We start from the raw sequence: 26584 nt of genomic DNA, 5'->3' as shown, positions 1-26584 counted from the left end.
GGGGGGGGACGAGGGGCGCCCGCAGCGGTTTCCGCCGCCCCGGGAAGGGGTCGCGGCGGCGGGGGCGGCCCGCGCGCCGGGCTCACCTCGGCGGGTGCGGACGGCGGGCGGTGGAGCGCAGGGGCTAGCGGGGCCGGGGGCTGGCGGCCCGGGGCGCGGTGCTGCGCGGCGGGCCCCGCGGACCCGCCGAGGTGAGCCCGGCGCGCGGGCCGCCCCCGCCGCCGCGACCCCTTCCCGGGGCGGCGGAAACCGCTGCGGGCGCCCCTCGTCCCCCCCATCCCCCCCGAGCACTGCCGTCGCCTCTTCCTTCGCGCTTCTTCCTTCACCCCTCGCTCGTCTGCCCTCTGCTCGGGGACTTCATTCTCCTCATCCGTGGACCCGGTGCCTTCACCTCCTTCTGGCTTTTGCTCCCCTCCCCCTACTCCCGTCCTTCCTCTTTTCGCCGGGTGAGCCCCTACTTTCTTCCTCTCACCTTTCTGCCCTCTTTTTTAGGCCCCTCTCCTTTTTCCCCTAAAAAAAGAGGGGGGTGGGCAAAAACCCCTTTGCCGCAAACGAACACTGTTGGCATAACTCTGCTAATGCGAGAGAGCTTTCTAAGGCACGACCGATGTCCAGGAATGGGGGTGGTGCGGGTACCCCGGTTCTCATAGCTGGGAGAGGGGATCGGGTCCCTGCAACAGCCTTCTGTCACTCGTGTCGTCAGTTTGGGGAGACTGAGGCTGTCTGAAGCAAGTGGGTCTGTTTTTCTTCCTGAAAGTGCCCACAGCAGACTGCAGTGAGGCGCGGTGCGGGGACAGCCGCTGATTAGTTAGTGGGAATAGTATTATCATTTGCTAAATATATTATGACATACCCTGTGCCTCTGCGAACAGCTCCCTTGACCTTGTGCGGCTCCTCCTCCTCGCTCTCTGTCCCCCTCTGGAATTTCCCGGAGAGATCACCGAGGTACTACACCGGGAAAGCTTAGATCCTTGGCTTTCCTGGTGTTTTTGTGCTGGAGGCGGATTTCTGTGTTGGTGACTGTTTGGATGTGTATAATCCATATTCCTTTTTAAATGAATGTTTCTTTCACCTCAGAAAGACAGGACGGACGCCAATGTGAGCATGGCTGTGACTTTGGAAGAAGCTCCGTGGCTGGGCTGGATCTTGGTGAAAGCCCTGATGAGGTTTGCCTTCATGGTCGCCAACAACCTGGTTGCTATTTTATCCTACATCTGCTATGTAATTATACTTCAGCCCCTTCGACTGCTGGACAGTAAGCGGTTCTGGTATATTGAAGGAATCATGTATAAATGGCTTTTAGGAATGGTGGCTTCTTGGGGATGGTATGCTGGATATACAGGTAAGAGCGTGAGCACTTTTGTTTAATGCGTATGAAACAATTTGTAATGTTATGCTTAAGTCAGGAGCCATGATTAAATATATATTACACTTTGGGTTGAAAGATGCTTTGCTGCTTTGGCTTGTAAAAAAAAAAATAGAAAACAGTTCTGTTGAGTTTTTTTCAGAATCCCAATTTAGGAAGGATGATATTTTCAGATGCGTAATTTCATAGTTATATACTGATAAATCTGTTAAATAATATGTTTTTAATGTGCTTGACATTTATCAAAACCCATTTGCCAAAACTCACCTAGAGAAATAGGAGTGGGTTATATAGGACTTGAGGGCTTGTAAAATGAAATAACATATTTAGCCCATAAATATAGTAGGAATTTAGAAGAAGGACTGAGCCATATTTGTACTGAGATAGTTTAGTAAGTTTTTTCATTTAATGTCGTATTGTACTGTGTTAACACCTTAAGTCAAGCAAAACATGGCTTTCTTTTCTCTTACGTATGTTTCTTTTGTTTACTGGAATCTATATTTTAATCTCATAAATTTGTATGAGACTTAAATATAAGAATTAAGTTTTATCTATGTTAATTTATATTTTGGGTGTCTTTAAGTAGATTTATATTTCTGCCTTTAAATTGCATTTTGGGGCACAGGAGTAATGCTATTCTGAAGCGGACTTTTAAAGAACTAAATGAGAAGTAGTGTTTATTTTTATTTTCTGTTTATAAGCCTTCTGTGCTTTGAGAACTTGGGCCTCTGCTGTGAAAATTCTGTGTTGTTTATTACATTTATTTGACTTTTTTCCCCTAAGAATTAAGATGATGAGAAAAAAAAAGCATTGAGGTTTCTAGCACTTGTCTTAGACATTGAGGCTTTTATCATAGAATTTTATAATTGATAGCTTCCTTAGAGACCATGCCGCAGATGCTGCGGTCAGTGGAGTCTGTAGTACATAGCTTGAAAGAGTGAGGAGGGTACGAGGCTACTCCTCAGGGTCAAACAGCATGGCAGTTCCCATTTTAAATTCTGTCTCCTCCTTTCCTGCCCAGGCTGCATCTGTAGATTTTATCCATGCTCAGAAGAAAAGGACTGACAATGCTTAGGTTTTATGGAGTCTAACAGACTCTTGCTAGGTCAGAGTGCTCTCATTTGCCCTAAATGGAGCATTTTTTCCTTTTGGCAAAGCTGTTTGTTATTCTGCAAGACCCAAAGCTCCCAGGCTAGTGTATGCATTGCTCTGGGTCTCATTGAGACCCTGATACTCTTTGGATAGAGTAGGTGAGCTTCTAAGTTCTTTTTAAAGACCTTGTGGTGGTAGTGGTAGTGGTAGAGGAAAAAAATGAAGTCTCAGCTATGATGCTGAAATCTTACCTGAGTTACACTGCTATCTTAGAATTGCTTTGCTCTGTATAGTTTAAGCATCACCAAATACGGTATGTGGTACTAGTGATTTTGCTCTGCATGTAACCTACTCCTTTGCTGGTTTTAAATCAACTCACAGTATTTTTAGATAAAGTTCTAGAAGTTCATTCTACTTAAAAACAATGAAATAGTGAAACGCTTGTGCTCGTGTGCGTGGTTTATTTGTGTATAGACTGTAGCATGATGAAAAGCTGAACAACATTCAGCATTGACCTTGAGACTATACTGAGTGCAGTGATGCTGCTTGAAGTTAGTTATTCTTTGGCCACAGCATGGCCGCAACGCATTTCTGAGCATATTTTCTTGCGTTGTCTTTCCCTCGCTGACTATGGAACTGCGCAGTTTTCTTTTGCCACCTGCTTGGAAAGTGGTCTTGGCATGATCTGCATATTTTAGTCTTTCTGAAGCATCTGTTCCCTTCAGGCTACTGCATTCTGACCACTTAAATAGAGAATATTTTAGTGTTTATATTTTAATTGGTTTTCCTATAGGTGGTGGTCATGGTCATGGCCTGATCACAAGGGAACGCAATCAAGAGGTCAAACAAATGTAGGAAAGACTTTTGTGGAAAGCCACAGCTGGGTTAAAGAAGCAACACAAGCAGGGGCTGATGAGCAGATGTATCCATGAGAGAGCCTAGAAGGTTAAATTAGCATTTGGTCTGGATTATGTGTTCCATTTCTTCCCTTTGTATCAAGAGGAAGGTGGGTTTCAGTTTTTTCCCTTCCCCTCTGCTTAAGTTTCACAGATGGAAAATTGAACATTGCCAGAGGAATTGTGCTCAGCAGATCTGGGATGTTCATGTTTTGGAATAAAAATTGCCGAACTGTTGAAAAACCACTTCTGAGGAAAACTTAATTAATTAAATGTTAATAGGGAAGCTGAAAATTGAATATTGATATTGAATATCATTTTTTCAAATTGTGATATTCAGTCTGAGACAAGTCAGCTAGCCAGCTCTGCTGCTTACATTGATTCTCTAATCTATGTTATCCCATCTGGTAGGTACTTAGCCAAATGCTGTTGTTTAAATTTTAATTAATTAAAATGAAATAAAATTGAAAATACACTTTCTCAGTTGCACCAGCCACCTTTCAAGTGCTCGGTCCTGGGTGGCTAGTGGCTATTGTACTGGAGAGCACAGACACAAAACGCTTGCATTGCCACAGAAAGTTCTATTGGGCAAGTCTAACAAATAGTATGCCTTTCTCCTTTTTCTTCGGAAAATGGACTTTATCTTTATAAAAAGGATATTTTTCTAAGCACGTTTCTCTTGGGAAGACAGGAAGGTTTATTAACGCTTTTTAAAAAAATTGTCTTTTATAAAATGTCACAAAAATGAGACCTATAAACTCAGACTTGCTTCTTGGATGGCGAATGGTGAGGCTAGTCAGCCCAAGACCTTGAATGAATATTCTTATACTTGGTGTTTTCAGAGCTGGAGTACTGCCTGTGGACCTAGAACATGGAGAAAGGGCTTTTCTGGTCTTGCTGCCTGTTTGTGACTTTCCAGGGGAACACAATTTTTGAAAGAATTCTGGTGACATTGGGGTTTTCATCTCTAGCTTGCTACTAGGTAATGGTGATTGCTGCTGCCACATTTCCTTTCATGGCAAGTGTTGTACAAACATCTCATGTTGAGGAAAATTTGTGTACTGCCTTTGCCCTAATATTTCAGAGAGCGAACCAAAAGACATATAACGTAATTAATGATCCATTTCTGCATGTTTTATTCAGATCTGGGATAAATCATTACACTTTTCTCCCCTCAACTGAAGTGAGGACTGGCAAATTTCAGAGAGAGTTTTTTTTTTTTTTTTTTTTTTTTTAAGTAAAATGTGTTTCAAATAGTTTATTTTGATTTTCATTCACTTATCTTAATAAATTCATTGTTCCTCATCCAAACACATTTCATTAAAGTCTCTTACACAGAATCATTAAAAAAAAATTCATTGTAAGTGGAAGCTCCAGAATTTCTATATAGGATAAGAGTTTTTTGGGCCATAGTCTGGCTGGAAAGGAGCTGGGGTGTCAGGAGGCTTGCCACTAGGTTGTTTTTGCCTAGCAAATGCTCTCTCCCTTGGATTGATGGCTTTAGGGAAAGGTGACAGAGATAGGTTTAGCTTCCTCCCATTCCCCAAGTGGCAGCCGTCATGACTCTGTTAGTCTTTGTCGGTTATTTGAGTCTCTGATAGCGTCTTATTTATTTATTTTTGTTGTGGTACAAATTCATTGCATGAGAAAAACTATTAGGAATTATATCTGATGTTGAAATTCTAGAGAAAGTTTTAAAAATATATCTCCTAGAGCAGTATTTTTCCACTTTTGAGTCATAAGCCATTTAGTGTCTGGTTGAACATTTAAAAAAAAAAGTGAAATAGAATAGAGTGAAGATGAAAAGATCATTCGTGTGTGTATCTAGTAGGGAGTGCTACAGAATGGGTTTTTTACTGTGAGCCCTCTCAACATTTGAAAGGCATTGTTCTAGTGGAAAGAGCACTGCAGTGTAGAACTGGGAGTTGAATTGGTTTAATCTGGTTTTAACTTTAACATCTCTGCTCCCTAGTGGGGGGTGAGATCCTCAGCTGCTAGGTGCCCATGGGGCTGGGAGCTCTTTACAGATGGAAATGTGGACTTTATAACCCTAGAGCCTAGTCTGTTGCCTGAAGCTCACAGAGCGCCCCTTACGGGTTTCTTGAATGATTGCTTTTTTCTTTCTTGGTCCTAGCTGAGGTGCCTTGGCTGCCTACCTTCCTGAAACATCAGAGAGCAAGGGCACTGCAGTCCGCAGAACACAGACCCTGAACTGGATGGTGTTTTTCACACATACAAATATATGCATATATATCCATTTCTTACGGTATCACATTTGTTAATTTAACACACCTTTATTGAGCTTCTGTTATGTGTGGGAACAGGTGTCGGGAGGTGCTGAGGTGCACAAGACATAGAGGCTGTCTCTAAGGAGTTCGCAGACGCCTTGGTGGGGAAGTCGGTACACCAACAGCACAAACATCCTGGTAGAATGGTCGCATAGACATGTACCATGGGATTAAAGAGGAAGGGCTCCTGATCTCGCATCAGTGGTAGGTGGTAGCCGACAGGGAATAGGGAATTTAGGGACTGAATGGCTTTAAATGCCTTTTTTTTTTCCCATTAGGGAGATACTTCTCTGTTGGGCTAACTGGATAATCGGTAATTATAATAGATTTAAAAGACTTTTGCATAATATGTCAGTTTAAACTCTGGATCTTCATGATGGTAATATGAGCTAAGTATAAGCCAGGCAGGGTCCTGAAGATTTCAGGCACTAAATGCTCACAACAGGCTTACCAGGTTGGTGTAATAACAATACCTTCCTTTTGTTATTGGTTTTGAAATTCAAACACCGAGCGTCACAGTTAACTTCTAGAGCGCTGAGTTGATGTTGCCACAGGCAGAGTCATTATTGACCTTTATATAATATTCCTGGAGTCTCTTCATCTTCCCTACCCATATTGCCCTTTTGTTTCTGAGACATGAAATCTCTTTCCAAAACTACAACACCTGAAAACAATGTCATAGCTAGGGATTTCTGCAGGAGGTTAAGAAAAAGTCTTGCTTCTATTTGTAGTGTACTTTTTGACGAAATTAACGAAATACCACTTCCTTGAATCTCTACCCTTACAGAGAACAACATTTCAACTGGGATTTTAGTTCTTGAGTGCTTATACTAGATTGCCATCCAAGTGAGGACTTACTGCATGATGTTGTGTCCATGGCATCATGGACATGAATCCAGGAAAGGAGTGTTCAGGACAGCGTTTTGATTTTTATATGGAAAAACACCATTAAATGTAAATATTATTTAATGCTTTAAGCTCAGCAATCTGGTAGTACTCTAAATTTGATATCTGGTCTTATTTCAAAGATCATATATAATTGAGTAGTTAATTTAGATCCGTTTTTTTAGTACAGAGGATACTCATTCATGCACACATACCCGTATGCCCTGTTACGGAAAACCTGAAGCAGTATTTGCAGTGTTTGTAGTGGTTACCACCACAGACGCTGGAGTCAGAAAGAGCTGGGGAAAACACTTCCTACTTTCTTTTTATGTTCGCCTGATACTTCTTTGCCCATCCTTTTGTTTTTAAACTTTTAAAATTACTTTGATTTAGATGTATGTCTAGTAATCAACATGGAGTTAGGTTTTGCTTTATGAGTAAATTTGGTTTTTTTAAGAACATCTGTTTAATTTTAATTTTCATTATTTATTTATTTGAGAGAGAGAGAGAGGGCACAAGCGGGGAGGAGGGGCAGAGGGAGAAGGAGAAGCAGACTCCCTGCTGAGCAGGGAGTTTAATGTGGGACTTGATTCCGGGAATCATGAGCCAAGCCGAAGACCGATGCTTAACCAACTGGGCCACCCAGGTGCTTTATGAGTAAATTTGTAAATCTCTTTGTTTTCGTATGAGTTGAATCTATTTACATTTATTCATATGTCAGATTTGCTTTATCTGGGCTCTGGCATTTTATTTTATGTTTTCTGCTCTCTCTCTCTCTCTATATATATATACATACATACACATATACACACACACATTTTAGTTCTTTCACTGTGTTGTCTGCTTTTCTTTGCAGTTTTGTTGTTGTGATATTTAGGTAGGTTTGTATTTTAGTCTTGTTGCTTTAAATGATGTTCTTGGTTCTCTGATAGTAACTCTTGGTTATTCTCAAGGAACAAAGGTAATATTCTGTTTAAATCTTCTCTCTTCCCCTTTTTCTTCTCCATCACCAAATCTTAGTCAATAGCAATAGTATTTATTCATGATAGTATTTGCATTTGTAGTATTATGTATGCTTGTACTTTAGTACTTGATTTGTGAGCTTTAAGACTATCCACTGACTCCTTGCTATTATGTCAAGGTAATCAGTGAGCTTATGACACTTCCTGTTTGCTTTCTCCCAATTTTTTTGTTATTTGCATTTGTGTATTGTCAAGGCCTATAATATTTATGTTCTGTTTATCACTCTACCTCCTTCTGTTTTAGTCCTAATTCTTCAGTTAAATATATGTATAATGCTCACCCAAGCACTTTTGCAGTTTCTCCCAGTCATTCTTTGGTTGGCTGAAGTTCATTCTCTAGTAATTTCTCCATAAAGAATCATGGCAATGATATGAGAATATTATTCTTACAAACATGTTTAGAACCTTCTTTTTTATCTTACATTTGAAGGACAGCTTAGCAAGCAATAAAATCCTTGGCTAGGGGCACTTGGGTGGCTCAGTCATTAAGCACCTACCTTCGGCTCAACTCATGATCCCAGAGTCCTGGGATTGAGCCCCACATTGGGTTCCCTGCTTGGTGGGAAGCCTTTTTCTCCCTCTCCCACTCCCCCTGCTTCTGTTCCCTCTCTTGCTGTGTCTTTCTATGTCAAATTAAATAAAATCTTAAAAAAAGAAATCCTTGGCTCACGTTTGCCTTAAGTAATATAGGTGTATACAAATGTCTTCTGACCTTATGTGTTGCTGCGAAGATGTCTGAACCCATCTTGGATTTTTTCCCCATATTAATGATTGGATCTTTTTTTGCCTATCTGCCCAAAGGATTCTTTCTCTCTAATATTTAGTAATTTTACTAAGATATGCTGGTATAAGATAAGCTGGCACATGTGTGCCCTTTTATTATGTACTTTAAATCTATTTTTATTTCAGGGAAGTTTTCTTTAATTATATCTTTGAATATTTATGTCATTTGCTTGTTTTGGTTTTCTCTTTTGGTGACCCTGATTTTATGTTTGTTGGATCTCCCTTTGTGTATCTTTTTTAAATCTGTCGTTTTCTCTTCAATCATTTTAAAACTTTTTCATGTTGTGTATATTTGTCTTTAATGTCTCTTATGGTGCCTTACGCAATATCTCTTTTCTTTGTTCGCATTTCAGTTTCTTCTTCATTTCTGTGGTGGGTTTGTGTATTCTTTCTTGAGTTCTTCCAGTTCATGCTTTCACTGTTCCTCTTGTCTAGACATTTCTTCCTTGAGTTCTTATATTTATGCATGTGGTAGTAACTTTACTGATTTTCTTACATTCATTCAAGAATATTTATAGTTTTTATCTTATACATTATAATATTTTTCTAGTGAACATCCTTCTACAATTAGTACATTGTGCTGCTCATTTCTGCCATTTTTCTTATGGTATCTCTAAGTGAATGCTGTGCCAGTTACCTTTTTATTCCTTGTACTTTAACGATTTGGATTTTTCTCAGTCAGTTCTTTGTAAGAGGGCCAGGGTAGATTCCAGATTTCTGCCTCAGAGGAAATCTTTTACATATGGCGCCTGGGTGTGCTTCTCTGTGTTGCTACAGGTCCTCTGCTTCTCCAAACCAGACTGAGCCTAGGTGGCCTTTTGCTACCCGTTCTGGACTTCCTACTCCTTCCTTTGTAGCTGTGACTGGAGGGACCCATGCCAGTGTAAACCTCTCTCCTTAAAGAAGTGCATTTTTACTGTTGTTTTTGGAGATCTGCCACTCCTGGGTAATCCTCATCACATGCCGCATTCTGTCTTGGGCTCTTCATTCCCATCGTAGATTGTTTCTGATAGTGGCCTTATTTGATCTTAGCCCTGATTTTATGTATTTTGGAGTTTTTATATTTTTTTCTCCTAAGTTTGCTAAAAAAAAAAAAAAGGGGGAGTTTTGTAAAGTTTTTTTTTTCCCTTTCTCCTTGTTATTATGTGTATTTTTTAGGAAGATTCATATCTGTAACTCCACCATGTACATATCAGAAAGTACAACACAACACAGGATTTTTATTCAACTGTGTGTTTATAATTCAGATAGTTCTGTCACTATTCTACCGTACTACTAGTTGATTATTATAAACTGGAGACCAGTTTTACCACCTCATTCATTTTCTTTTTTTTTTTTTTTTTTTTTTTTAGTAATCTCAATACCCACCATGGAGCTCAAACTCACAACCCCAAGATCAGGAGTCCCATGCCTCTCTGACTGAGCCCACCAGGCACTCCCCTAATTAATTTTCTTTAAGGTCTGTCCAAAAGCAAGAAATAGCCTCACCAATTTTTTTTCCTCATAGTGTTTCCCAGACTGTTTTGATTCTTGGACTACTTGTCAGCAGAGTATAGTTAAGACTTCCCCTCTATTTCCAGTTGGCTACAGGAAAAAAGTGTCACCAAAATGAACAGAAGTGAGAGACCTTTGGTACTTCAGTAAGGAGTATATGAAATGTAATCTTTTTTTTTTTTTAAGATTTTATTTATTTATTTGACAGAGATCACAAGTAGGCAGAGAGGCAGGCAGAGAGAGAGAGGGGAGAAGCAGGCTCCCCATTGAACAGAGAGCCCAATGCGGGACTTGATCCCAGTACCCCGGGACCATGACCCGAACTGAAAGCAGAGGCTTTAACCCACTGAGTCACCCAGGCGCCCCTGAAATGTAATCTTAATACTAGATCTGGTCTGTGGATCACCTTGAGAACTTTAAGGGTGACCATTGCCCCCCAAACTTTGATAAATACATGTATAGTATATTACACATATTAAATATATTCAACATATGTATAATATATTGCATACTAAATATATTATACTATATTTTTAGTTTATTTATTATAAACTAGTTTCAAGAGTTTCCTTTCAGAGCTTGCAAACTAGTGGCCGTATTCAGCAGCTGACCAGCTTGATTTGGCCTTTGCACTATTTCAGCTTTTTCTCATTAGTTGCCAACATTTCAAAATTAGGGAGATTTCGCAGAACATAAAAAATAAAACCAAAACTTCCTTGAGAAATTAGAATTCTGGCCATGCTGGGTCCTTATTCTTGTCTGGCAGAAGTTTGCCCAAGCTAAATAAAGGCCACTTCCTTTGGATGGAGCCTGTGATCTCTAGTGCACCCAAGATATCCCACTGCTTCCTTGTCTTAACTCTGGGCCTGCTTTGCTCATGTGCATTACTTGCCTAGACCCCAGAGGCATAGGTAATATTTATTTAAAAAAACTCAAATGACAGTTACTAGTCTGTTTCTGTTAGACGTATGATAATTTTGCACTTATATGCCTTACCAGTGCCTATAAGCTCATAAGCTCTACCATTAAAAACTGAAAGTTTGTTAGAGATCTCAGCTGTGGGTTTCATGTAGCAAAGGCATGTGATGGAAACTGAGAAATGAAGTGCCATTAGGAGAACATGGTCACAAGGTTTTTCAAATTTCATGTACTATATTACTAACTTGGCGAAGTATTTGCTACTGTTGTATACTCCTTAATTAGTAGAAGCTTCATTTCTTCTTAATATAATCATATAAAATCTAGATTTTTTTTAAAGATTTATTTATTTTAGAGCAAGTGGGGGAGAGGCAGAGGGAAAGACTCTTCAAGCAGACTCCCTGCTGAGCATGGAGCCCCATGCATGGCTTGATCTCACCACCCATGATATCATGACATGAGCAGAAACCAAGATTCGGCCGCTTAATCGATTGAGCCACCCAACTGCCCCATAAAGTCTACGTTATTAAAATTAGTTACTACTCTTTGCTTTTCATGTTTTAAAATATAAAAAACAAAGCAAGCCTAATTGATTTCTATACCTTTAAATTATAGTAAAACCTACTATTGTAAAAAGCATGCATAAATTTTAATTGGGAGGTTATACTTTTTCTTATGGTTTAATAGCTCTGATGAAGTTTATTAGCATAACACCTTTCCCAGACTTTTTTTTCTATTCATTAAACTTTAAGAAACATTATGAATCATGTACATAAGATATAGTTTGCATATGCTATTAATTTGAAGCTTGCATTATTTGACACTTTAAGGGGAAAAACATCTGTAAATTTAAATACACCAAGATGTTTCTGAATCATCAGAAGACTATGATCGGTATAGATTCGGTGTTAAGGACCTATAATATATATTTAAATCGAAGTATAATTCACATACCGCAAAATTCACTGTATTAAAATGTAAAATTTAGTGGTTTTTAGTATAGTCACAAGATCATGCAACCATCATCACTGACTAATTCCAGGATATTTCATCACCCTTGGGAGAAACCCAAGCCCATTAGCAGTCACTCCCCATTTTCTCCACCCTTCAACTGACCCTGGCAACCATGAATCTATGTTCTGTCTCTTTGGATTTGCCTATTCTGGACGTTTCATATAAATGGAATTGTATAAAATGTGGTCTTTTGTGTCTGGCTTCTTTCACTGAGCATGTTTTCAGGGTTCACCCGTACTGTGACATGGATCAGTACTTCATTCCTGTGTACGGCTCAGTAATACTCCATTGTGTGGGTAGATCACATTGTGTTTATACATTCATCTGGTGATGCACATTTGGGTTGTTTCCACATCTTAGCTATTGCAAATAACACTGTGAACATTCATGTGCAAGTTTTTGTGTGAACATATGTTTTCAATTCTCCAGGACCTAAGAGTCAAATTGCTGGGTCATATCATAATTCTGTGTTAACTTTTTGAGGAACTGCCAAATTGTTTTCCTTAGCAGCTGTCCCATTGTACATTCCCACCAACAATGTAGGAGAGTTCCACGATCTTTGCTCTCTCACTAAAACTTACTATTTTCTAGCCTTTTGTTGTTCTCTTAATCCACCATCCTAGTGGATGTGAAGTGGCAGCTCATGATAGTTTAGATTTGCATTTCTCTAATGACTAATGATGTTGAGCATTTTTTTATTTGTTCATTAGCCATTTGTAAATCTTAGGAGAAATGTCTATTCAGATCCTTTTCCCATTTTTAAAATGAGGTTGTGTGTCATCTTATTGTTGAGTTATAAGTTTCTTTCTATATTCTGTATACTACCCCTATCTATTTTTTCATTGGTTGATTTCACTGGATGACACTTTTGGTGTCAGATCTAAGAAGTTATTGCCCAATTCAGTATCATGAAGATTGTCACCTATGTTTTCTTTTGAGTTTAGCTTTTATATTTAGGTCTTTGATCCATTTTGAGTTAATTTTTCTATATGCTGTAAGATAAGGGCCCAAACCTCATTCTTTGACATGTGGACATCCAGTTGTCATAGCATTTTTTGTTGAAAAGACTGTTCTTTCCACGTTGAATGGTTTTGGCATCCTTGTTGAAAATCAGCTGGGATTAATTGAGTCAGTATGAATTAATATTCATATTTGGGTTAAGTGACCCCTTACCTCTTTACTGAGGAGATGCTTTCTAGTTATGTGTTTTGCTAGTAGCTGTCTTAGAAATATGGTTATAAGGAATAACTATTTCCAGTCTGCTCTTCTCAAGAAAACAGGACATTAGTTGTAGAAGTATCTTGTGTAATAGATCAATCAAATCTTTATCAACTACCTACTGCCAGTTAATAGTTACTAATTTGTAAGAAACTGTGCCAGAGAATGTGATCTAGGTTATTCCCACCAAAAGGATTTTTGGCATGGTTTTTATTTTTCGTAGATGGACACACCAACTGTGTGTCCGAAGGGCACCTGTGAAAAGTTTTCTGAAAAACAGAGATCAGTATGCACATTTTCCCTTAATGTGAGTGTTCCATTTTTAAAGTTAATTTAAATCAGAGAAGAAAATTAACTGGAACCAAATCTATTTTGTAGAATAAAATATAGATTACATCGATAAAGAACAAGGGTGTCATTTGAATAAGAATTGTGGGCTGTTTTTTTATGGGTAGACTGAAATTGCTTTTTGTATGTGAGAGACTGAATTGGGCGTTTTATTTTTACTTATTTTAATTTTTATTGAGGTATAATTGGCAAAAAGTATTATATTAGTTTCATGTATATAATATGATTCAACAAATTCTATACATTTCTCAGTGAGTGACTCACGATAAGTGTAATTTAATCTCCTTCACCTATTTTACGCTTTCCCCCCAACACCAGCAATCATTTCAAAACTGAAATAATCATTTAAAGCCATTTTAAACCTCAGGTAGGTATATACAGATGTATTTTGAACAAGTAATAGATATTGCTAAGTAAGTGTGAGGTTAGAGATAGCATGATATGTTAGAAAAAAGTGCTGACTTTTGAGTAGTATGAGTTTGGTTCCTGCTGCCATCACTTGCTAATTTTATAACTTTGAGCTAGTTACCTATCTGAGCCTCCATTTCATCATCGGTAAAAGTAGAGGTCCTGTTTATGTTTCGTGAAGCCTTAATGTTGATTGGATAGCGTGATGTTTTGAATTCTATAAAGAACTTAATAATATCATCATTATTATGGCTATAATTATATTAATGCCTAGGAAAACAACTATGTTAACCTCTGGGGAAAGGTATGTCTAAATGAATAAAAGCTAGCCTGGTAGCTTTTATAGTCTGAGAAATACATTTGAGGACACTCAAGCTTAGCTAATGGTATGTAGCTCAGTACAGTTCTGCTTTAATCAATAAATAAAAATAATTTGTCATTAGTCATTTAAGCCATAGTCCAACTAAAATATTAACATCTATGTTTATAAATTACAAAATCTCCAAAGCAACTTAGGTTTAACTGTCTTCTAATTAATTCATCCACCTATTCTGATACTAAATACTTGAGTGCCGGCTCTGCCAGGCACTGTGCTGGTGGTGGGGGACAGCAGCAGAATGAAGAGCACATCTGTTCTTCTGCGGTTCACATTTCTTGCGGGAGACGACAGGAGTCACATGACCACCATGTGATCACAACTGGGAAAAGGGGCTCTGAGAGCAAGTAACAGGGGGCTGAATCTCGGGACAGGTAGTTTCAGGGAGGAATAGCTTACTTGAGAAAGCGAGACTGAGAGCTGAGGAGTAGGTAGGAGTTGGCCTGGTGATGCTGGAGAAGGGGCGGCATGTTCAGAGGATGAAGAAGGTTGGTGGTGACAAAGGGAGGACCAGGTTGGCTGCAGCAGGGAGTAAATGAGGAGAGGAGCAGGGGGTGGGGGACGAAGAAGAGAGAAAGAAGCCAAATCTAGTGAGGTCTTGTAGTGCCCGGTAGGGATTCTGAAGTTTATCCTAAGAGGAAGCCATTGAAGGATTTTACATCCAGGAATGATGGGCTCAAACTCATACCTATAATTCCAAGCTCTGCCCACTTTGTGGAAATGGATGAGAGGAAAGGGAGGGTGTGCAGGGGCTGCCTTCAGGAAGATTCTCGCTTTATCTCGGTGAGGTGACAGTTGCCTTTCTAGCTGATGGTGGTAGAGGTGGAAGGAAGTGACTGATTGGAGAGTTTTCTAGGAAGAAGGTGGGCAGGACTTTCTGAGTCATGGCCCATAGAGGATGTGGTAGAAGGGCAGGGGATAGGGATGACCATGAGGTTTCTGGCGTGAGCTGCTGGGTAGATAGAAAAGCTCAGAGAAGAGCAATGTTAAGAGGAAAGAGAAAACTTCAGCATAGGATGGATGAGAAGCATCTCAGTGGAGCCCGGCAATAACCACAAACACGCCGTCCAAAACCTAGAGGAGAAACCTGCGCTAGGAAGATGAATGGGGAAATTGCCTCTGGTAGGTATTTAAAGCCAGGGCTGGAGGAAATCCCCCCGGGAGATTGTAGGTGCCTGTGAGTACGAAGGGATCAGAAGCCCAGGATCAGACTGAGGAAATGTCTAATTTGAGGCAGGGGAGAGTGGGATGCTGGAGCTTCTGAGAACATTAGAGGAGTGGAAGGAGTGCCTGCCCTAGGAGCGCGGTAGCAGAAGTCAGCAGTGTTTCAAGGGAGGGGCTGAGGGAGTGCTGCTGACAGTTTATGTTTTGGAAGATGAGAGCTGAGTTATTAGCCTGCTGCTGGCATTTGGCAAGAGCAGCTTCTTGGAGGTGGTAGAAGTGGAAACTGGACTGGAGCGCACCGGAGGTGAATGATGAATGGGAGGAGGTCAAATGGAAACGTGAACGTGTGACTTCCCAGAAGTGTGGCTCTGAGAGACGAGGGGCAATAGTTACAAGAGAGAAATTGGGTCAAAAGAAAGCTTTTCAGTTTGGTTTTTTTTGTTTGTTTGTTTAAACTTTTTGAGATGGAAGAATCTAGATGTTGAACCACTTAGAGTAGGACATGATGAAACCCTGGTCATTTACTTACACGACTCACATATTGAGGAAACTATTCTTAGAGGAGATTGAATGAGGCACCACTTATCTGTTCGATACATTTCGTGGAAAGCACTTAAATGTTGGCTCTGGTGGCAGAGGCAGGCCGCGACGCAGTGCCTGCCTAGTTTGATCCTGTTCTGAACTCTTATTTACGAAGGCGTCCCCTCAGCCTCCTGCCCTCTCTTGTTGATGTTCTTCCTGTTCCCTGTTATATAACAAAATTCAAGTAAATTTGAAGATCTAATTACTAAACAATTCGTGAATTGGGCAGCACCCCATCTAGCAAGTAGAGAGGTGCTCCCATGATTTGTACAAAAACTGAAGGATTTTATAGAAGGTGGAGGGCAAGAAAGCTATTGGCAAAAGAAAAGGATTGTTCCAGGCAAAGCCACTTTCTGGGGGAAAGGCAAGGTGTCTTTTTTTTTTTTTTTTTTTTAAGGCAAAATGTCTTGTGCAGATTACCTCATCTTTCTTTGGGGGGTGGTGAGGGCCCAAGTTGCAGACTCATTGGTGTGGATTGAAAAATTCCTGGCTGGCCAGGTTAAGACTACAGTTCTGGGGGAAGCTGGAACTACAGTTAGATTACATATTAAGTACCAGTTTGGGAACTCGATCTAAGTGACAACCATTTTGGGCCTGTGGTTTTGTGTGTGTGCGGTTTTTTGTTTTTGTTTTTGTTTTTAACACCGTCAAATCTGTTCTTCAGTTTCCTTGAAAATTTCTACCTCCTTATCTAAATCCATGACATCCTGAGAGAGGACTTGGGCTGCCTCCATTTTTGACCTCAAACTTTTCAGTTGGTTTCTTCTTTCCAGCTTGTCTCTTGGCTCAGGTGGAAGATCCTGAGGGCAAAGCGTTCCCATGATGGGGACCAAAACCACCCCCTCAAGCAACAAGGACAGCCCTGAGCCACCAAGACCCCATCCGTGATTGACCCCAAGAGGATGATCAATTTAAACTTCGGTGCCTGCCTTTACATTACCTGCCCACCTTGGTCCCATATTTTCCATATAGAAGCCTGAAGTATTTCCAGCCTTTTGGAGACACGAGTCCCCTTTCTTCTCAGTGTTGGCCTCCCTGAAATACATTTCTTTCGTGTTTCACCACCACTCATTTCTCTGTCTTTGTGTTTTGTCAGCGGCAGGTGGCGGAAGCTGGTCTGTTTGGGATCCCTGGAGGAGGCGCTTTTGTTCGCCTTGGACCCCTCGCCCCCCTGCTGGCCTGCACGATCCCTGTACTCCCACTGGTCTAGCTTCCACTGTTCCTTTCTCTCGGAGCCTCTCCGGCATCTGCTCTGTAATTGTGGTTCCTAACCTTTGGGCTGCAGCACCCCAGACTTCTCTAGGGGTGGGAATCCATGCACATATTAAGTACCATCTGTGGGTGAATAAATAATATGTCTCGTAAATGTGTGTTAATCTTTTTCAAATACGTGTAGCTGCTGTTTTAATTAATAAATCCCTTAAAAGCATTATAGATGTTTTGCTGCTGCTTTTTGCGATGGATATTTTCACTCAGTGGTAAAAGAACTATTGTATAGATATCTGCCGTATTTTTTTGACATTAAAAAAGGCTGTTGATGCTTGAAATAGTTAGGACGCACTGCCCTCTGACATAAAGCCTTCCGAATTCCACTTCACATTTTTCACTGTTGCTTTGCTTTTGCTCTTCCTGTCTCTTTAATTTGTCAGTTGCTTAAGGGCAAGGGTTATAGTTCTTCCTTTTATCTTTCTGTAGTGGTTGGCCAAGCCATAGGCCCTGGGCCAAATCCAGCCCATCGCCTGTTTTTGTTTTTTTGGTGTTTTTTGTTTTTGGTTTTTTTTTTTGTAAATCTCCAGCTCCTAGTTTTTACAGATGACCATTTCAGTCAGTCTGATGATAGGAGACACTGTGAACCCCAATTAAATGCAACATGACCCCTCCCAAGAAAAAATTCCATTCTTCTTATTAGTAGGCCCGTATTGCAAAAAATTGCATTCAGCTTTATATTTTAAATTTTGCCTATTAAAAAATGTATAGAAATATGTTGGAAAACAAATTTGTCATGTAAATAGCTATGTAATATACTCAATTTTGCCTCTTGGCCTATATAGCCCAAAATTACTGTCTCACCCTTTGCAGAAAGTTTATTGCCCCTGCCTTAGAGTAGTTGTTCCCAAATTTGTCTGCACATCTGAATTATCGGAGGGGCTTTATGTATGTATATTTTCCTCTGTCCTGGAGATTGAGTCAGTACATTGGCATGGAACTTGGGAACCTGTATTTTTAATAAGCTAGATGGTTGTTTAGGAATCACTGACTTCTGGTGCATTTGTAGGGTTAAACTCCTGAGAGCTAATGAAATGGATATTGGATTAGATGCCAGAGACAGCTGATTATTTTCTTATTTCAACATTTATGAACTGTGGGGCCTTTTCCAAGTAATGACTTGTTCTGCAGGTTTTTACACAATTTCTGGTTCATTTGTTTATAGATAGTTTTGCTCTATCCCCTACAGCTGTAATTCCTTTACCTTTTGGGATTCATGATAACTGCTTTTAGAATCTAATGGAAGTTACGTCCCCCCCTCTGAAGTGCTCCCTGTATTAATTTCCTATGACTGCCATAACAATTTACTTCAGAAGCATGTAAAATAACAGAAATTTACTTGTTCACATTTCTGGAGGCCATAAGTTGAAATCAAGGTGTCAGCAGGGCCACTCCCTGCAGAGGCACTAGGGACATTCCTTGCCTCTTCCAACTTCTGGTAGCTGTAGGCATTCCTGGGCTTGTGGCAGTATCACTCCAGTCTCTGCCTCTGGGGCACATTGCTGCCTCCTCTATGTCTTTTCTTTCTGTGTCTTTTATAAGGACATTTGTCATTGATTTAGGGCCATCTGATAATCCAGGATAAGCTCCTCTCAAGATCCTTAGTTTAATCACATCTTTTACCCTACAGAGTAACATTCACAGGTTCCAGAGATTTGACATGGATACCTTGGGGGTTAGGGGGTGGACATTTTGGGGCTTACCACAGCACCTTTGCACATGCTCAGTTTTATAGTTTCAAGGGGTTCACAACTCTCTGAAGTCCATATATGGACTCCATAGACTCCAGGTTTGAACTTGCTCAGTGAGAAGCACCTGTGCCTACAGTGTATTCTAGTTATTAGTCACTATTCTCTCCTTTCTGTCATGCTCTAACGTTCATCACCCTGATCTTGAAATGATGTTGTCTTTTTCTCGTGACCTTAGATTCTTCAATTTAGAGTTCACTTTTTGACTTAATTTCTCTGCTTCCTTTAGGAACCCTTTATCTTCTGATAAGATTTAACTGTTGAAAGAAAAGCTCTCCGCAAGCTTTTTTACTGAATTCTGCAGCAAGGAAACTAACTTCTGGCAAAGCATGTGTAACTAGTAATGCCTCCAGTGAGAAGAGAAGCTTACCCGGAGTACCTGATATGCTAGGCCTTCTAGCAAGTGCTTTCACGTGCCTTCTTATTAAATCTGAAACCAGCCCTCAGAAGAGGGTCCTATCAGCCCCATTAAGTACATGAGAACATGAAGACTGGTGGGAGCTAAGTTAAGTTGTCCAGTGTGGGTGACAGAGCTTGCCAGGGACAATGCTGTTTTGATTCTCCTGTGAAAACGTAGCACACCTCTCTTTTAGTTGAATGCTTAGTAATCTCAGTAGACAGGGGCTGTCTATGCTTCGGTTTTCAGGGGCCAACAGACCTGGATTTCAGTGGGATTTATAGTGCTTACTTACGGCATTACCTTGTTCAATATCTTCTCAGATCCTTAGCTTTAAGTAAGAGTGACACCTAGCTTGTGTGCCTCACAGGGCTGCTGTAGCAACTGAGGGAATATGAAAGCTCTTCAAAATTGGCAAATTTTACTAATATGTCATATAATTAATTAGTTTCTCATTTGATTATATTTTTAATATTTTCTTCTTTAGCTATCCTAGATTTCAAAGTTTAGGAATATGGTCAAGCCTTAAACCAGAGGCTATATTAGTTCCAACTCTGAATTTCTTTGCTAAAGACCTCTTGGGTGCTTGGCTGGTGTGAGTGCTTGTATCTGCTTTCCCCTCTTTCATTTTCGGGGCATCCCCAATTTAGTCTAGCTCAGCTCCGCTTAGGATATCTACATATGTGATCACTTTCTGATCAGTTCTCTCTCCTAAGTCAGTTTTTAACTCATTGCGTCTTTGCCATGGGCTTGGTTGGTGGCTCTGGAGACTCCCCCTTTTCTCTGTCCTCTTTCCCCATTTCTTCACACTCTCATTCATTTAGAGATAGTTTCTTATCCAAAGCTAATAACCCATCTCTCTTACTTCATCTCACTGATTACTGTCTCCTTCTGTCTTTGCCCTTGTCTTCCAGGATATAAAGACACTACACACATTCTCATCCTGAAACAATACCCCTCATTTAACAACTACTCTCCTCCATCCCCACAGCCCCTCATTCTTTCCCTCCATCCCACATACTGCCTATTCCTTTTCCCTGCTGGCTTTCTGTGGTTTATAAGTTAATATTCAAGATTCCGGTGCTCTAGTACACTGGCCCAAGCCTGCTGCTCAGTCTTATCTTCTGGTATTCCTTTCCTTTCCTTCTTCCAGTTACAGTGCAAAACTTCCCTTTGTTTGGATTCCATTCCTTCCTGCTTGCTCAGGAGGAACCTCCCTCCAGTGTTAATGTCCTCTTTCTTTAACTTTCATAAAAACTCTCACGTTTCCAGTTATACTTGCGAAGTTGGAGGATATGGTAATCTGGGTCCACACTCCCAGATACCAGCAAGAGACTGGAGCTGGACAGTAGCCGCCCTCTTTCGGGTGGGGCATGCACTGTTTTAACACAGTCCCGCTGCTTCCTCCTCTCAGGATGCCACTTCTCTCACCTTTGTCACCTGCTTGGTGACAAAAAAGGAATTTTCTATCTCCTGGCCTAAATTCTAGTATCTGACTTTCAAAAGTATCTCTGTCATCTGACCTCTTATTTACAGATATAGCCTTATTTTTCATCCTTCTCAGTACCAGCTACCTGTTCCAGAAGGTGTCTATCCAGGCAGGCCCTTGTTCCCCCATGTCTTTGGTATCTCCTCCCTTCATGTGTTAGCTCACAAGGATTTCTTCATCTCCTACTTCCTGAGGTGCATATTCATCGATAATGCATTATTCCCCAGTGTGTCTTTTATTCTCAATAAGTGAACAAACTTCTTGCGGGCAGAGATCATGTTACAGCCATTGGAAAGTTTGCTTAAGTGTCATATGGGAGAAAATGTATCTTTTAAATAACTAAATTACAGCTCATTGAGATGCTAGGGAATGAGATGCTGGCATGAGGCTAGGCACATGACAGGTGCAAATGACAAGGAACAGCGGATCCATGATTCGGTCTCAGGCTCACTCCAGGGCATACATCTGTGGGCTGGAAAGGCGGGCAGAATTGCCTGTGCTATTTAAAATGGTCTCTGTTTCAGTTTTTTTTCATTTCTCGTTTCCCTTACCTTGTACTTTTTCTCTCTCTCCTTTTTTTTCCTTTCTGCCAAGGTCCTGTAGTTGACTTTCATGAGTTAATTTCTTTGTGATGGAATCCCAGGATACTTTTATGTCCCCACAGTGTTAGAGCCTGTTACTCTCTGAAGAGAATAAAACTAGTTTAATGAATGAATACAGCAGTCAGTGCTTTGGGGGATAGTGAGCAGGAGGTGATGCACATTAATTATACTTACCATCTGTATGTTTTTCTTTATAACTACTTTGGTCAGGCAAGAAGCAGCCTGAGAGTTCTGTTTCTTGCATTTGATTTAAAATATCTGTGAAGGGAGGGATTTGGGTTCAGATATCTCTAAATTCCTTTCTAATTCTAAATTTCATTAAAATCAAAACCCCTACCATTTTTAATGGTCAGATTCTAAAGCTATTTAAAGCTCTAGTAGCAAAGCAAAGAAGTACCTACATTGTACACTTATTTCTTGGCAATTTGGTGTAATCTTTAGAAGTTAGAATTTCCCTTCTTCCAGTTCCTCATTTCAGGAACCTGAGGCAGGTAGTACTGAATTCTATAGCTTAAACTGTCCCAATGGAATAAAATTAAAGTAGCTTTGATTAAAATTCTGATCTCTGAATTTAGTATAGTGTTCTGTAGGTAACTGAAAGCAGCTATTTAAAAGGTTGAAAAAAAACTGAGCAAATTGAGGACTTTGCAAAGAGTGAAGTACTTTTATTGGAACATACTAGCAAAAGAAACTTAAGAGGTAAGTCTTAGCTACTTCAGTTCTCAGTGGTTTAACAAAATATATTTGGACCGGGCTACTTTGGGGGAGAGGTTGTTGATGAATGTGAGAAAATGGACATTTAAGAAACAAATAAGAATGTAGTACCTTAGTAAAACCTTTCATTATTACTTTGTTCTGGGGTGGGTGGGGGGAACTCACTGAATTACAAAAGTAGGAAGTCAATGCCGAAAACTTGGAGAAACAGAACAATATAAAGAAAGTGGAAAAGCAAACAAACAAAAAACAAAAAAACAAAACAAAACAAAAAATATATAAAGAAAGGAGAAAAACCAGAGCAAAAATCATTTGTAGTTCTGCCGTGCTGCAGTAATCACTCTTCTTGGTTATCACATTTCACCCTCTGCCTCTAGCCCCCAGGCAACGCCTCATCTGCTCTCTTTCACTATAACTTTGTCTTTCTGAGAATGTCATGTAAATGGAATCTTTTGAGATGGACCTCTTTCTCTCAGCATGCTTATGAAAGTCACCCAAGTTGTTGCATGTATCATTAGAATGTTCTTTTTTGTTACTGAGTAGTATTCCATTGAATGGACATACCACAGTCTACATCCATTCAGCTATTAAGGGACATTTGGGTTGTTTCCAGTTTTTATCAATTATGAATAAAGCCAGTATAAATATTCATGTACAGGTTTCTGTGTTATGTAAGTTCCCTTTTGTCTAGAATAGGAGTAAACAAACTATGCCCCATGGGCCACATTTTCCTTTTGTTTCTGTAAGGCTCTATGAGCCAAGAGTGACTTTTACATTTGTAAACCTTTGTAAAAACCAACAACAAAAGAATATGCAACAGAGACATATGTGGCCTGCAAAGCTTCAAGTATTTACTGGAAGTTTGCTGATCCTTGCTCCAGGTAAATACCCATTTTCCTGTGTCATATGGTAAGTGTATTTTTAACTTTATGGGCAACTGCCATACTGTTTCCAGAATGGCTGTACCTTTCTACATTCCCATCAGCAGTATCTCCAAGTTCCAGTTTTTTTATTCTTGCTAAAACTCAGTATTAGTATTTTTAATTTTAGTCATTCTAATAAGTGTTTACTGGTTGCTCATCCTGGTTTTAATTTGTATTTCCCTAATCACTAATGATGGTTGAATATCTTTTCATAGTCGTTTGCCATCCTTATATGCTCTTTGGTGAAGAATCCAATTTTTTGGCCTAGTTTTTAATTGGGTGGCTTGTTGTCTTACTGCTAAGTTTTCAACATTTTTTATATATTCTGGATACACAGATACAAATTCTTTGTAAGCTATGTGATTGTATATATTTTCTCCCAGTCTTTTTTATCCCCTTAACAGTATCTCTTGCTGAGCAAAAAGTTTAAGTTTTGATGAAGTCTAATTTACTGATTTTTTTTTCTTTTATGGATTGTGCTTTTTATATCTTGTCTAGAACACTTTGCTTAGTCCCAGGTCATGGATGTTCTCCTAAGTTTTCTTCTTAGAAGTTTTGTAGTTCTAAGTTTCACATTTAGCTGTCTGATCCATTTTGAATTAGTTGTATAAGGTATGGGTTGAGATTTCATATCTTTTTTAATTTTGTTTGTTGAAAAGACTGTTTTATTTTCCTTCATGAGATTGACTTAGCACCTTTTTCAAAAATCACATAGCCATATTTGTGTGGTCTATTTCTAGCCTTTCTTTTCTGTTGAACTTTATGTCTGTCCTTCAGACACCATTTTGATTACTGTAGCTTTTTTTTTCTTTTAAGATTTTACTTATTTATTTGACAGAGATCACAAGTAGGCAGAGAGGCAGGCAGAGAGAGAGAGAGGAGGAAGCAGGCTCCCTGTTGAGCAGAGAGCCCGATTTGGGGCTGGATCCCAGAACCCTGGGATCATGACCTGAGCTGAAGGCAGAGGCTTTAACCCACTGAACCACCCAGGTGCCCCTTGATTACTGTAGCTTTATAGTGGGTTTTAAAATCAGGTAGTTTGATTCCTCCAACTTTATTCTTTTTCAAAGTTATTTTGGCTATTCTAATTTGTTGGTCCTTCTTTATAAATTTTAGAATCCTATTATCTGTATCTGAGAAATTCCTACTGGAATTTTGATTGGAATTACATTATATTTGTAGATTATTTTGTGGGAGGATTAGCTTTTTACTGTGTTGAATCTTTCAATCCACAAACATGATATTCATTTTGTTTTGGCCTTCTGTGATCTCTTTCATTACTGTTTTATAGTTTTTATTTATTTTTTATTTACTTATTTGACAGAGAGAGAGAGATCACAAGTAGGCAGAGAGGCAGACAGAGCGAGAGGGGGAAGCAGGCTCCCTGCTGAGCAGAGAGCCCACTGCAGGGCTTGATCCCAGGACCCTGAGATCATGACCGAAGCTGAAGGCAGAGGCTTAACCCACTGAGCCACCCAGGCTCCCCTACTGTTTCATAGTTTTTAGCATACAGATTATATCTATGTGTTTTATTTTACATTGATATCTGAGTATATTTTTTTAACTATTGTAAATGGTATTTAAAATTTTTTTTATTTCCTCTTGTTCATTTCTAGTATAAAAAAAGATTGACATTTTGTGTGTTGACTCTATATCCTGCAACTTTATTAAACTCATATAACGAGAGGTTTTTTTGTTTTGTTTCAAATTTTTATTTAAATTTTAGTTAGTTAACATATACTGTAATATTAGTTTCAGGAGTAGAATTTAGTGGTTCATCACTTACGTATAACACCTAGTACTCATCATAGCAAGTACCCTCCTTAATACTCATCACCCATTTAGCCCATTGGCCACCTACCTCCTTCCATCAACCTTCAGTCTGTTCTCAATAGTTAAGAGTCTCTTAGGCTTTGCTTTCCTCTTTCTTTTTTTTTTCCCCCCTTCTCATATGATCATCTGTTTTCTTTCTTAAATTCCACATATGAGTGAAATCATATGGCATTTGTCTTTCTCCGGCTTATTTCACTTAGCATAATACACTCTAGTTCCATCCACATGGATGGCAAAATTTCATTCTCTTTGATGGCTGAGTAACATTCCGTTGTATATACATATATATACCACATCTCCTTTATCCATTCACCAGTTGATGGACATTTGGGCTCTTTCCATAGTTTGGCTATTGTTGCTAATGCTGCTATAAAAATCAGGGTGCACGTACCCTTCAATGAGATCTTTTTGTAGATTAGTTGGGATATTCTACATAGACAGTCATGCCGTTGGAATATGAACAGTTTTATCTCCCTTTCCAACCTGTATGACTTCCCTTGCATTATTGAACTGGCTGGGGCATCTGGAATATTGTGAAATAAGAGAGATGAAATTTGATATTCTTGACCAGTTCTGAATCTTATGGGGGAAGCATTAATATATAATTACTACTAAATAATATGTTAGTGATGGGTTTTGTGTAGAAACACTTTGTTATATTGAAGAAATTCCTTTCTATTCTTAGTTTACTAGGAGTTTTTATTATGAATGGATATTGAAATTTGTTAATGTTTTTGTGCATCAATTCATATATCTTGGTCCATTCAGGCTGCTATAATAAAATATCACAGGTTGGGTGGCTTATAAACGACAGAAATTTCTTGCTTACAGTTCCAAAGAATGGGAGGTCTAAAATCAAGGTGCCAGCGTGGTCAACTTCTAGTGAGGGCTCTCTCCATCTTTCGTGGCCTTCTCACTGTGCCCTCACATGGTGGAATGGGCTGGGGAGCTCTGGGGGATCTCTTATGAGAACACTAATCCCACTCATGACGGCCACACCCTCATGACCTAATTACCTCCCAAAGACCCCACTGACTATTAGCAGCACCTTTGAGGGTTAAGATTTCAACATACAGATTTTAGGGGGACACAGCTGTTCAGATCATAGCAATCTGATCACACAGTTTTTCTTATTTAGACTGTTAACATGGTGGATTACATTGATTTGTAATATTGAACCAACCTCGCATTCCTGTGATAAATCTTACTTGGTTGCGGTGTATACTGTTGAATTCCACTTGCTAATATTTGTTGAGGATTTTAATCTGTAATTCTCATTTGTTTTTTCTGGCTTTGATATCAGAGTAATGCTGGTCTCATAAAATAAACTTGAAAGTATTCTCTTCTGTCTTCTAGAAGAGATTGTTTAAAATTGGTGTTCTTTTTCTAAATGTTTAGTAGAATATGCCAATAATACCATCTGGGCTGGAGGAATTACTTTTGGAAATTTTTCACTATAATCAATTTCTTTAATAGAGATTTACTATTTCAGGTTATTTATTTAATCTTTGATGAGTTTGTTAGTTTGTGGTTTTCAAGGAATTGGTCCTTTCACTCAAATTGTCAAATTTATGTTTGTAAAGTTGCTCATAATATACCTTTAATTTTTTTAATCTTTGTGGTATGCATAGTGATGTCCTTTCTTTCATTCCTGACATTGATAATTTTGGGTGGGTTTTTTTTTTTTTTTTGGTTAGTATTGCTAGAGGTTTATAAATTATATTGACTTTCTTAAAGAGCTTCTTTTGGTTTCATTGA

General features: G+C 39.4%; 1 protein-coding gene across 1 annotated transcript in view; it reads left to right on the top strand.

Moving 5' to 3' along the window:
* The window catches only part of LOC111150840 (lysophosphatidylglycerol acyltransferase 1), a 122969-nt gene that overhangs the window by 38916 nt on the left and 57469 nt on the right, over nucleotides 1-26584 (top strand). Inside the window, exon 2 of the mRNA XM_022508468.1 lies at nucleotides 1078-1342. Within this exon, the coding sequence (XP_022364176.1) occupies nucleotides 1105-1342 (238 nt within the window). The 5' untranslated portion in view covers nucleotides 1078-1104. The remainder of the gene's footprint in view (nucleotides 1-1077; nucleotides 1343-26584) is intronic.

The sequence above is a fragment of the Enhydra lutris genome, unplaced genomic scaffold (genome assembly GCF_002288905.1).
Source record: "Enhydra lutris kenyoni isolate GAN:26980312 unplaced genomic scaffold, ASM228890v2 scaffoldscaffold24, whole genome shotgun sequence".
Lineage (NCBI taxonomy): Eukaryota > Metazoa > Chordata > Mammalia > Carnivora > Mustelidae > Enhydra > Enhydra lutris.
The sequence above is the reverse complement of the archived record's forward strand: the minus strand, read 5'-3'. Positions and strand labels throughout refer to the sequence as shown.